General features: G+C 35.9%; 2 protein-coding genes across 2 annotated transcripts in view; one reads left to right on the top strand and one right to left on the bottom strand.

Annotated features, from left to right (window-relative positions):
• Window positions 1–2,385: 2,385 nt before the first annotated feature.
• On the bottom strand, window positions 2,386–3,285 carry CAPZA3 (capping actin protein of muscle Z-line subunit alpha 3). The gene has a single exon (XM_028119827.2). The coding sequence runs from the start codon at window positions 3,283–3,285 to the stop codon at window positions 2,386–2,388; it is 900 nt and encodes a 299-aa protein (XP_027975628.1).
• A 1,971-nt stretch (window positions 3,286–5,256) lies between these two features.
• Window positions 5,257–13,804, top strand: part of PLCZ1 (phospholipase C zeta 1) — a 48,576-nt gene continuing 40,028 nt past the window's right edge. Inside the window, exon 1 of the mRNA XM_088025564.1 lies at window positions 5,257–5,385. The gene's annotated coding sequence lies outside the window, so the exon portion shown is untranslated. The remainder of the gene's footprint in view (window positions 5,386–13,804) is intronic.

The following is a 13,804-nucleotide window of genomic DNA, read 5'->3' as shown; positions in this document are numbered from 1 at the left end:
GTGAGCACCTTTTTAATTTGTTTTGTATTCTTTTAAGGTTTGCTGCCTATCAAAGAAAACATTTGATATTCAATATTGCCAAGATTACTGTGGTGAGCTAGATACTTTCTTATGCTACTGATGGGATTATAAATTGTTAAATCTTTCTGGAAAACAATTTGGCAATATGTATTAAAATCATTAATATGTTCATATCTTTTTAATATGCAATTTTAGGGAATTTATCTTAAGGGAAATAATCCACAATGTGGGCAAAGCTTTATGCATAGAAATATTCACTATAGCCCAATTAATAACAGAAATAAAATGCTAAAAATTAAATTATGCATGAATAGAGAAATAGTTGTTATGGTACGTGAACAGTATGAATATCATGTAAATAATTAAAATTATGTGCTCAAGGAATTTTAATGACATGGGACCATATTTATGATATAGGAGTTATGTAAAAAGAACAGGATAAAAATTTATATATGTTGTAAATTCTTAATATTTAAAACAATTTCATAAAATTGAATAGGAAGAAAAAGGCCAAAATGCTTTATATCTCAAGCATTTTCTATGATTTGTACATGTGAGTTTTTATATCCAGACACACCAATAAATATTATTTTAAAAACCTCATGTTTCAGTGGGAGCTAAATGCTTTTGTGATTGTTCCATAAACCATTGAGTCCTATTTTGGAGCATTCTGGCAAATTATCACCTACATATATAACCATAATATCAATTCAAATTTTATATTTCAGTACAATGAGAGCAATTGTCTTTGCTATTTTTCTTTAGAAAGGTTTCCCTTAACTTTTTAACATAACAGATGAAGGCATGTCCTTGATCTGTGCATAGTGAATCCAGTGAAGTAGTAGACATGACCTTCATTTGGCAATAGTTTTATAAGAAATGATTTTAATTAAGTAAATAGAAAGCATAAAATGTGTCACTTTATGATGGACCCATATTTCTTAAAATGTGGTCCTGGGATCCCTTGCCACAGAATCATCTCTGGTAATTGTTTAAAATGTAGATTTCCTAACCTACTAAATCAGAATCTGAGGATGGGTACTAGGAAGTTGTATTTTTAAAGATACACTCTAGGTAATTCTCCTGAGATTCTCTAAGAACCACCAGTTAAGGTAGAAAGGTCTTTTAGGAATTCTAATCTTGTCTGCTCCAATGTTTCTTAAGTAGAATGAGATTTTTTCTCAACAGCATGGATCCGAAATACAGAGTATTTTGCCAGTCAGAATTAGGCGATGGGGCCTTTCTACTGCACTTCTGCAATCTTATTGGAGAGGTTTAGATTTGGGCTTTTTTGAGACCAGAGGCAAGTGGTCAGTAACCTTGCTGGGAATAGTGATAGGGTGACTAAGTACTTAATTTGTCTTGGCTAAAACACAGCAGTTCACCAGTTCCAGTTCCTATGGAAGTGTCCTTTGTGTGAAATGCTTGCCTAAATCATTGTAGAGCTCACAACTCTTAATGAAATAAGCCTCCACGGAGAGTGGTCATCCTCTAGAGGTTAAAAGCAGAGTCAGACACCCTTGTCACTTACTATGTGCCTGGACGAATTAGAAAACTTGAAATCTTAGATTCTGCTCACATAAAATGGAGTTACTACCAGTGCCAGCCCAATCATGAAAAATTGTGTGCAAATCATTTAGCACAGGGTCTGGCATGAAATAAGCACTTATAAATGCTTATAGTGATGACTTCACAAGAGTTTGACTCTATAGGTCAGGCTTTTCAAGTCGACTTTTCAAAGACCATGTTAGTTATCAGAAAAGCCCAGGGATTTGAGTAATCCCACTTCTCGGAGGGCAGGGGCAGGCGCGGGGGCAGTGGAGCCACATTTACTAATAGTTCTTCATCTGAGGTAGGTTTTGGTATCTGTTGGTTTCATGGAATATCTAACACTAATGTTACTGACTGAAATCCTCTCTCGGGTTGGTGTAGGACTGAATTGAATTATGTAAAGTATCACTTGCAGAGTGACTTTCATTTGCATACCTTCTCTAGTTACAAAGAAAGTCAAAGGTCATTCCTACACACACACACACACACACACACACACACACACACACAGAGCCTTAACCCTGGCCACCTTCATAATACTTCTGGGTGCCACATTCTATGGAACTGTTTTAGGTTCGAATAAACATCTCTGGCTTTATGATGGTTGCTACCATGAAACACATTTACAGCACCCTTTTCTTGCCTTATGGTTAATATTCCCTGAGTCAAATTATTTATTATACTTTTCCCTAACTTAAACTTGCACTTGTCAAGTGATAAGCATCTCTAGTGGCTTCTCACTTTAGGAAAATACCAATACCCCTCCCAGAAATACAAAGAAATCAGGTCGAGACAATTACCAGGAGCAATCCTTTATATTATCCAGTTGCATAACACACTTCTTGAATAAATGACATATCCTAATTTAGGATACATCACCAGATTCAAGTCAGAGAGTATCCTTTGCCAGTCAATAAGAGTGCGGGTCACTGGAAGATCTCTTCGTAGAATTTTTCTCAGGGCTTCGTTTGATAACTCCTGTAATTCTTCTAAGACTGCAGCTTGAAATGTATTCTCTTGCTCTTCCACAAGCCTCGCAAAATTTAAAGCCAGTTGAGCTTGGTTAACTACTTCCAAGCTTTCTTTCAGGTCCTTGGAGATTTCAATATGAAGGTTGACAGCCCTGAAGAAGTGAGCTTGCACAAAAATTCTTCCTGTTACTTGGGTTAGAAATGGATTTATTTGGAAAATCCACTTTGATTTCCAAAGGCCATTCCAGCAATCTCTTGTTTCATAGCTGTGATCCTCAATGCAAGCAATCAAGAACTCCTTATTTTTCACACTTTTTCTCAGCACGTTGCAATTTCCTGTTGGATAGTGATCATTCACATACAGTTTTAAGGCACACAGAACAACATTTCTTAGGTATTCTGTCTCATTCCGAATGATTCCATGACTTTGGATGTCTTTTAACTGGTTTTGAAGCAGGTCGAATTTGAAAGAAAGTTTGCTTTGATAGTCAAAAAATCGGTAGTCACCCACTACATTGTGGTGAGACAGGAGTACTGGATTTCCATCGATGCAGAGTGGTACAGAATATTTTTGGCAGTGTTGGTGGCCTGCACACTCACCTTGATGGTGCATAAGTTTTTCATCACGGATAAGCAGACAGAGATCATCAAAGGCATTAACAAATTCCCCTGGAGGAGCCTGTATTAACAGTCTGCGAATTACTCTTTCTTTCTCTTTCCTACTCAGAACGCTACGTGACATGTTTGGTTGCAGCAGAAGCAAAGCTTCTGAAATAAAGAGTGTTCAAAGGATGAGAAAACATTCCATGAGACACCTTTCCCATCAAGGTGTTAAACATTCAAGCTTAAGATTACTATGTCTAACCAGGAAAACAGGTTGTTTGGCAAGCTCTGAGTCTCCTGATGAAATCATAAAGGAGCTTTCTCTCTGAAGTGCGGAACTGTTGATGATATCACAATGGGTGTTCAGACCCAAAGAAAAACATGACAGTCACCTGACAGCGTGGTACCCAGCCAACCAGCTGTACATATTTTGAAGATTTTAAGAACTTAACCTCCTGAACAGCCTTCTTCAAAAGTGGTGTGTCTCGGTGTTGCCAGGGATCTCTATGTTGCCAGGGATCTAGAGAAGCAGCCCAGAGTTTCTAGAGAGATTTTGGCAGCCCTTTGCACCTTCGGGGACCACAGTGGCATTGATTTATCCTCAGTCCCTCAGAATAGTTACCCCAAACCCACTGGAAGCACATTATGCTGAAAAGTTTCAGGGGGGTCAACAAAATAGTAAAAATAAAAACAAGATAGGAAGGCAGTTGATAGAAAAAAAGCCAAAGAGCAGTGGATGCTGCATTTATAAACACTGAGGGTTTGAAGATGTCAAAACATAACAAGAAGACAGAAACTTTCAAGGGCAGTGAAGTGCAGGCTGCACACCTTGCATATGGTTTCTGTGGGATTTAAGCTATCTCCAAAAAACAAGGGCACAAACCACTCTGTGTTTTCTGCTTTCTCCCTAGAAAAGGGGCAGAGGCAACAGCTGATGAATATCAAGAAATTCCTTTACTACAAAAGGGCAGAGTTAACTATATGTGGAACCTGTGACAACACGTAATGGGGAGAGACTTCTAAGCAAGGAGAAACGGAACAACAGGTCATGAAAATATGGAGAACAAATATCCACTCAGAAGTCCTTTCTGTTCCTCTTTTCTCTTCTTTCTTTTGATTTATCCCTTTTACTTGATTCTCCTGTCATTCTTTTTGAAGAGTTATGAAGTTAAGCCTCTCATTTAAGTATAAACTGCTTCCTTCCATCCATCCTAAGCGTTTCTGAATTTCCCTAGCTTCCTGTCTTTTTCTTATAAGAACATGAGTTTTGCCATATTAAGTCATAGCCATTACATTTAAGGGCTTTCATTATAACAATCTGAAATTGAGTGGATTTTTGAACATTTTTTACTGATACCCTTCATGATTTTATAAATGTCATATTAATTCTCAACCTTAGTTTCTCAAATTGAAGTGTCCTAATTGTAGTTTATCTGTATACGATAAGTAAACTTGTTTTAGTTTCTTCATTCATACCAAATATACACACTCAGCATGGCATTTTTAACTCTTTTTGATGGTACTTAAAGTATTGCTTTTTTTTTTTTGCATGTGTGTGTGTGTGTGTGTGTGTGTGTGTGTATGTGTGTGTGTAGCTGGACAGTTAACTAATATCAGACATGGTAACTATGTATTAAACACTCAGTAACAGAAACTGTGTTCAATAATATGTTAAGAACCCATTTAATGCCCCCATCTTCCTAAGTATTAATTTGCTCACTTTTCAGACAAGGGAAGTGAAGCTGAGCAACAGGTCAAGTGACAGGGAGATCTTGAAGCCCAGCTGTCCCCCAAGTCTATGTCTTCAGGAAACAAACTATTATTTCCCCAATAATAACTTGATTTCTCAAATGTTTATTTTTATTCTTTACCTGTACTTTTTATTGTGTTATATATGCCCTTTCCTACCTTTACTACAGAATAGTACCTACCTAGTTTTGTTTTAATATTATTTATCATAGAATTATCTTGTCACTTGAGCACAAAATAGACTATCCCTTAAAAATAAAAATAAAAACATTAAACTGAATAGAAATAAAATACTTCTTTGGGCATTTTAAGTACTTAATGATTTTCTGTGAGAATTTCCTTAACTTCTTTTTTTGTGCTTCATACATGGTTTTTGTCAAAGATTCGGGATGAATTTAAAGGTGGAAAAATTAATGTAGAAAAAACTTACAGATTACTTGAAAAATTAGATATTCCGTGCAATTATATTCATGTGAAGTCTGTTTTCAAGGTGAGATGATATCCGCTTCTTGTCTACCCCATCCTAGGAAGGGCTTGATTCAATATTGGGAAATGTCAATAGCTACTTGGATGCTTTCTGCAGAAAATACATATGAAAAATTAGTCTCTTAAGAATTAAAGTAATTAATTATGCTAAATATATTTATAATCAAGAAGGAGAGAATTTAGGTAGGTGGTAAAATGAGTTATTAATAAAATTTGAAATAATACCAGATTATTAATTTAGCACTATAAACTGAATATAGGAATATTCACATAAGATTAGGATTGCTCATATGATTAGATCAAAATCATATAAATGACGAAATAGTAAATGGTTTGGATCTTAATAATTTATAGAAGGAATAAGTAATATTGAGAAAAATGGCATTTTACTCACATCAAAGTAGAAAATCATGCCCAAAATTCTTTTTGTTTGGAGAAGAACCAGTAGGGAGGGAACCTGACTCAATTCTTTCACTAGAGGACGGAGGGAAAGATCGTAAGCACAAGAGAAGAAGTCAAGCGTTCAGCTGAGTTTGCCTTAGGAAGATGGCAAATTTCTTGGCAAATCAGGCAAGAATACTAGATTGGCCAGTCTAGATAGTTAGAAAGATAGAAATCCTGAATCTGATAGTGTTTTTTGAAAGAGACTACCCAGATAACAACCTATGTTGAAATGTTACCATTATTGCAAACTGTGAAGCTTGTGTTATCTACTTGCAAGCTAACCAATTAGCCTGATATAATTTCATGGATGATGGCAGAGGCATTTTTCTGGTTCAGGGAAAATAGCTTGTTACTCACAAAAATAGCAACTGAAAGAGCATCAGCATTTTGGTGCCATTTCTCCCAGCCTCAGTTCCTAAAGCGTGATGTGAAGAGGGCCAGTTGAGGACACATGCACATGCAGCGGATTGAGTTACCAGAGAAGGACCTCAAGCTTAAGGAAACCCAATCTTTTATTATGGGCAGTAAGCCTACCTGATCTTTGCCCAGGAATGTGTCATTATCATTATTATCATGCACAGTAAACCTGCTCTTTCCCATGGGAGGAGATACTATCTCTCATTATGCAAATGTCCTTCAACAGCTAGTTCTGAAGTGTTGGTGCCTCTGCTCAGAAACTTGCAGAGACATGAGAGACCATGGAGAGCAGCCCCCAATCAAGTACTTCTCTCAATAAGATTTAGGCCCTGTGTTTATAAATCACAAAGAGGAGATTAAAAAAAAAGCTGTACTTCTTAAGAGATTGCAGTAAAAGACGAGTTTCAGGTTGTATTTATGAATGCAAGCAGTATATGCTGCCATAAGCTATCAGAATTTTAATCAACTCATGTCTAATACCATACCTGAAGAACATAAGTTTTTGTGAGAGATCTTTACATGTAGAATTTTCCTCCAGTGGTGTCACTCAAAGGGAGTAACAATTATGTACTTTCTAGTTTAATAAAATTCACATGTAATACAATGTAGAGGTAATGTATTAAATCTCTACCAAATGTGAAATATGATAAATCTTATTCAGTGATTATCAGGTTGCTTTGAATTATCTGCAAAATAAAAATACGTGTCTGAAATGCACTTGAGTAAAATGGATGCCTTATTTAAAAGTATTATGTAGAATGTGCAGCAGTTATAACAAATAAAGCGATAGCTCATTAATTGAAACTGATGATTATTTGGACATGGCAGGAATGAAGGTCTATTTTGTTTAGCAAAATGTTTTTGGAGTGGCTATGAAAACAATGTGAATTATAAAAATTAGAGGGGCAGAGGTTGCTTAGAATTCTTCAAAGCCTCTTTCAAATGACCTCAAATAATTTAAAGCATAAATTGCATATAAACAGGGCTGATGATCCAGATAAGCAATTTTCATCTATTAAAATAATTCCCCTAGGCCCTTTAATAAATAATACTTTGCTGTCTTAGGCTAAATTGCCATATATTCATTAAAATGTTAATTAAATAGAATGCTAGGGAAGGTGTATTGGCCTACTAAATTTTCTGGATAGCTAAAAATTAAGCTTCTTAAACATTGGACTGTTTTGTTTCAACTTTTGTTGTCTGTCTTTCTACACTTCATGGGTACAGCTTGTAGCCAGAGTAAATAAAATGAATCATGATGAATCTTATTTTGGTGACCAAAATCTTCTAGTGTGTCAGGGCTATTATTATTGGCAAGCTCAACGCGCATGGAGATTCTTTACTCCACTAGATCTTAACTGTGTAGTACTTGGCAACCTAGAAGTTGCTCTGAGGAAATGCCGTAATCTGCAGAATGGGGATACTGATACAGTTATCTTGCAGGATTGTGCTGAATATTAAATATTATTTGTGAATGTGTCTAATAGTAGGCTTGGCAAAGAGTAAACACTCAACAAATATTAGTTGAAGCTATAACAATCATAATTGTTAAAAAAATATAGAAATTGCCTTATGTTTATTGATTTCTTAAGAAGCTGGCATAAATTATGATGTGAATTTATTTTCTTATTGGATAAATATCTACTGTGAAATTTAAGTAAAGAAGATGTACATTTATGACCTTGGAAAAATATTCTAAATTTCATTTTAGAAAATTAATTATTGAGTCATGACTTGAAGAGCAATTCCCCAAGATTTTTTAATCCTTTTATTAAAAAATCTTTATTACTTTAATAATTTTCTTTAATTTGTAGCGTGTAAGATATTTTATAGGAAATATCATGTGTCATTTCAATACACATTGCTAGCCTAAGACTACCTTCTTGATTGTTGGTTGAGTATGAAATGGCATCTTTCTTAATTTTAAGAATTCATATTATTATTGGGCTTACCTTAAGTTTTCAAATTCTCTAAGCAGTTAACAGCCATTATTAAATCTATAGTATGTGCATGGCACTCTTTTAGAAACTGTGGATTGTAAAAAATTAATAAAGTGCTCTCTTTCTCTCATTAGAAGGAAAAGAAATGCAGAAATTACTATTTTATTAGTAGATTATAATAAATTTCATAGGTAATACATACAGGGAATCTGAGGAGACAGAGACTCAAACGTGGGCTTCTATAAAAGATGCCATTGTAGAGGAAGCATTCTTGTCGGCCCTTGAAGAATAATAAGCAGTATGTGTAGAGTACAGTGTGAGAAGTGCTTGGGTAGTAAAAGGTAATGAAGCATGACTTGCATTTAGGATGCATGAAGGGAGTGGTGAGAAATGGCTGCAAATGCTAGGCATGGCCAGATGACAAAAATCCTGAGTGGTAGGCTATGGAATTTGGATTTACTGTTATAGGCGATGGGTAGCCACTGAAAATTTTTGAGTAGGGAAATTGTGCAAATTTTAGGATAAATCTGGCAGCAATGTAGAGTGGTTTGAGAGTTAAAAGGTAAAGAGAGGAGGGAAAGTATACCTCTGCTGCCTCTGCCTTACAAATGTGAAACTTGGGTCAACTCATCCACTTATATTTTTGTTTGGTCCCACCTCAAGTTTATGATTTCCTACTTTAGTTGGTCCTCCACAGTCTAAGCTTATTTTTTATCTCAAAAACAAATAGCTCCATATCCTTTTCTAAATTTTACATTCTCTCTTTTAGCAGGTAAACTGAAAGAATCCTTTACATTTCTTTCTCCACTTCTTCGATGATTCATTGCAATAAATTTTGCCTTTATACCTACCTTGAAAACCTCAATTTTTTAAAATGGTAAATACAATGGTTAGGCTCTCTGTGCATTTTATTTATCCCTCTTTTCTTAAACTACTCCCCATTCTGACTTCTATGACATCACTCTCTCCTAGTTTTCTTTTAAAATTTCTGATCATTCCTTTTCCATCTGTCCTGCCATCATTTTTTCTTTTGCTCTTCTCTTAAACTTAAGTTCTTAATTTTATTTATTTTTACTTTATATACTATTCTGAACAATTTTATTACCTTTTCTTTTTTCTCCAGTTTTGTTGAGATATAATTGACATCCAACATTGTATTAGTTTCAGGTGTACAACATGATGATTTGACATATGTGTATATTGAAAAATGATTATCACAATAAATTTAGTAAATACCCATCAGCTCACATAGGTACAAATTTCTTTTTCTTGTGATTAGAACTTTTAAGATGACTCTTGTAGCAACTTTCAAATATACAATACGGTATTGCTAATTTAGTTACCAAACTGTGTGTTACACCCCCAGAACTTATTATTATATACGCTATATCAGTGTTAGCTACAGTCATCATGTACACTTCATCCCTAGTACTTGTTTATCTTAAGACTGGAAGTTTGTACCTTTTGACCACCTTCACCCATTTCTTCCACCCCCATCAGCCCTGCCTCTGGTAATCATCAGTCTGTTCTCTGTTTCTATGAGTTCAGTTTTTTTTAGATTCCACTTATAAGTGAGATCATTTAGTATTGGTCTTTCTCTAACTTATTTCACTTGACATGATGGCCTCAAGGTTTATCCATGAAGTCACAAGTTATAGAATTTCCTTCTTTCCTATGGCAGAGTAATATCTTATTCCTATTTTCTTTATTCATCTGTTGATAGACACTTAGGTGGCTTCCATGTCTTGGCTATTGTAAATAACGTTGTAATAAACATGGAGGTACAGAGATCTTTTCAAAATAGTGATTTTGTTTCCTTTGAATAAGTATCAGGAAGTGGAATTGTATGATATGGTAGTTAGTTCTATTTTTAATTTTTTTGAGTAATTTTCATATTGTTTATAACCATTATGTGAATTCTTTATCTGGTAAATCTCTTATCTCTGTTTCATTTAAGTCTGTTTCTATTTATTTTGTGCTTTTGTTTGGAACATATTCCTCTGTTTCTTCATTTTCTTTTACTCTCTGTGTTGGCTTCTGTGCATTAGATAGAACAGCCACCTCTACCAGTCTTGAAAGAGTGGCCTTGTTTAGAAGATGAAACTTACTGTTCAGGTCAGCCTTAGCTTTTGTTTGTCTCTCAAACTTTGTCCAAACAGCCTACTTTATTCTTAGTGGCTCCCTGTCATTGAGGGAGTGCCAAGACCTATCTGTTCCAAATGGGAGGACCCCAGTCAGCGCCTAGATGTGGGCTGATTAGAAGCCTGAACCCCCAGGTAGCAGCTTGTAAAGTATACAAATAAACCTTTTTCAGGGAAAGACTGGAAATGAGTGTCTCTATAACTCCCTCTGCACCAAGCTCCAGTGGGACAACTAGCCAAGGGTTTTTGCTTTGTTTGCTACAGTTCTGATGAACCTGTGAGCACAAACCCTACTGGCTGTCAGATCCAGGCTGTCATCCTTTGAGTGGCAGCTGCAAAAGCTGGGGTGCCAGATGTGTGCACATGCTTGTTTCAGGGAGATACTTGTGATCTGGAGGGAGACAGAGAGAAACACAAAGATGGTACCTTCTGGCCTCCCTGGTCTCTAGGGAAGATTGTAGTCTGCCCTTCCACCTGTGTTGGATCAGAAGCATGACTTTCAGGCTGTAGCTTTTAAGATAACCAAATAGACCTCTTTCAGGGAAAAAAAACTCTGTGTTAGTCCAATGCCTCCATGCTGAGCCCTAGGGGGATAGCCATCATGAGTCCTTGTGAACTGTTAAGAATGGTTTACTATAGCTTTGTGGATCTTGTGGACACAAACCCCAGTTGGCTTTAGGAGCTAGGTGTTTTAGAAGACTATCTCTCAGGTGGAAGTCTTAAAAGTTGGGGCACTAGAAGTTGGGTCCAAACCCCTCACTCCTCAGGGAGAAGCAGAGAGTTGTGGGTTCTCTCCCAATTATATGTCACCATGTTGGGGGTAAGGTTTGTGGACAGATTGTGTCTCAGCCTCTCCTGCCTATTTTGTTACAGAATTTTTTCTCCTTTGTCCGATATGAAGGCAAGTTAGTTCACTCAACTAGTTTTTGGATTTCTTGCAGAGGGAATTGTCATATATGTAGTTGTAGATTTAGTCTGTCCAAGGGAGGAGGTGAGTTCTGGAGGTTCCTGGGTCACCACCTTATTGCCTTTCAGTGACTTTCATTACCACTTTAATGGGAACAAAGCACAAGTTTTCTATCTTGAACAACAAAGCCATGTACATGCTACTATTTGTTCATCACCTGCCATATTCTAGGCCCCGTGTTAGGTTTTTGCATACATTATTTCAATGTACATCCAAGGAAATTGTTATTAGGCTCTCTTTACACATAGAGATATGGAGGACAAGAATGTTGATTTAATTTGTTTAAGTCATATTACTGTGGAAACTCATGTCTGGGTCTGTCTGCCTGCAAAATTCTTGTGTTTTCTCCTGTAATACACCAATCCTCACTTCCCATCCCAACTAATTGTCTCCTGGCTCTCTTGGTTTGGGTGAAGATACTTTACGTTTATTATATTTAAGATAAACCATCTTTCCTTTCAAAACTGTCTTCCTCTCTCTTGAGGATGGCAGCACCATTCTCTCAGTTATCCAAGCCAGAAACCCAAGAGAGTCCCAGACTCTTTCTCTTACCTTACCTCTTACCTCACCTCTTACCTCCACATCAAATTTTCAAATCTTTTAAGGTCTATTTTATTCCTACACAAAGTCAATTGGTCTCCAACTGCTTGCTACTCAAATTGTGCTCCTCAGACTAGCATCTCTTGCATCCCCTGGGAACTTGTTAGAAACACAGAATCAGACATATTGAAGCTGACTCTGCATTTTAACAAGTCTCTTAGTGACTTATATGTCCATTAAAGTTTGAATAGCCCTATAAACTGGTTCCTTGCTTTTAATCCTATCTTGTATATAGCTGTCAGAGTGATCTTTCTAAAACAAAATCTGTATGATTTCCCTCATTAAAGCTCATCAGTCAGTCACTGGTTGAGAATGAAGTCTGAGAGCCTCAGTGCGGCATCCAAGCGCCTCTAGGATGCAATTTTGACTTCACCTTTATTTCTCACTGCAGCTTCACTAACATCCTCTCTAATCACACTCCTGTTTTGTCCTGTCATGTGTTTTATTTGCTCTGATCCCAACAATTAGAATAACCTTTTTCCTCTTCACTTTCAGGCAACCATCTTCTTTCTCAATGAAAGTTCAGCTCCAGGATCACCTCTTCTATAAAGACCTTTTGTCTCCAAGAGGAATTGCCCAACTTTCTTTTTCTGTTGTGTATAAATTTCCATTGTAACACTTTCATGTCAGCTTTCCTTTTCTAGAATATGAGCTCCCAGAGGGCACTGATAAGGTGTTGCCTTTACATCTTTACTATTCTATTTCATTTCTGGTTCATATATTTAGTTAGGAAGAAAGGGAAGACAGAGAGAAGACAGAGTTGTTAAGCAGTTTAAATTAGTATGTCAGAGTTTGTGGAAAAAGGTGGCAAATCATATCATTTCCTGTGATATATTTTGAATACTCTGTTTTTAGTGTAATTTTGGAGACAAATTTGAAACACTTCATCTTAATTTAAAAGTGAATTCTGTGTTTTGATAGATCAAATTTCTCGTGAGGTCATTATTTTAAGTGACACTTCATCTTTTTACTAGCAAACTGAGCAAGGAAAAATGGTAACATGAAAAGCTTTAATTTTGTTTTCTGAAAGCATACTATCAGAATATCAATAGAATCATTTTAATATGTTCTTTTATCTTCATGTTTTCAATCATTCATTCAAACATACAGTCACTAATGTCCTATGCTAGGGTAGGTCCAGTACTAGGCATTGGGAATAAAAAGAATAAAATATCTACCTTCATGGTGGTCATGGTCTTAAGGTAAGACATACATTTTTAAATTATACATAAACATTGAATAGATTGTTTGGTAAAGTTCTTTTTGTAATGCCTTGTAGAGACTAACCACTTAAGGAATTTTTTTTAAACAAGAGAAAAATGGCTTCATTACTCTTATTTTATGCTGTATTTATAAATTATTAATATGTAACATTTCTAAAAGCTGTAGTATTCCCTGAAGTGGGGCCCGAGATTTTGCATATTTTTGGTAATATGTATTTAAAAATATCTTTTCCTATTCTTCCTAGGTTTAGGGATATGTTAACTCTTTATCCAGTTAAATGCATGTATTTCACCAGAATTGTAAAATTGTTTAGGTGTTAGATCATGTTCTTAATACCTTCAGTCAGGCATTCTTTCATTCTTTTAGGTACTAAGAGTACAAGAAGCAAATGGCAAACTTCCTGTCCAAGGCAATTCTAGAAGGGATTTAGAAAAAAAAGGCTTTCATTTCAGTGTAATAAATTCTATGATAGAAGAAGATTCAGAGTCTTATTAAAAAAAAAAAAACCAGAGGTGGGCTATCTGATGTGACCTGGGGGAGACAGAGAAGAACATTTGGGAAGACTTCTAGAGGAGGATACTTTTCCAAGAATTAGTAAAAATTAGTAGGTTAGGAAGTGAAAGAAGGGTATTCCAGAGAGAAGAAACAGCCTATACAATAGCAAGGCTGTTTGGTATTTGTGCTGTAACT

Source organism: Eumetopias jubatus, unplaced genomic scaffold (genome assembly GCF_037043125.1).
Source record: "Eumetopias jubatus isolate StellerSeaLion01/CBP00866 unplaced genomic scaffold, mEumJub1_p1.0 scaffold_8, whole genome shotgun sequence".
Lineage (NCBI taxonomy): Eukaryota > Metazoa > Chordata > Mammalia > Carnivora > Otariidae > Eumetopias > Eumetopias jubatus.
Note: the sequence above shows the minus strand (reverse complement) of the source record. Positions and strands in the feature narration are given on the sequence as shown.

Bases quoted from the DNA above. Each gene is read 5' to 3' on its own strand.
- CAPZA3 (XM_028119827.2), bottom strand. From the start codon at position 3,285: ATGTCACGTAGCGTTCTGAGTAGGAAAGAGAAAGAAAGAGTAATTCGC.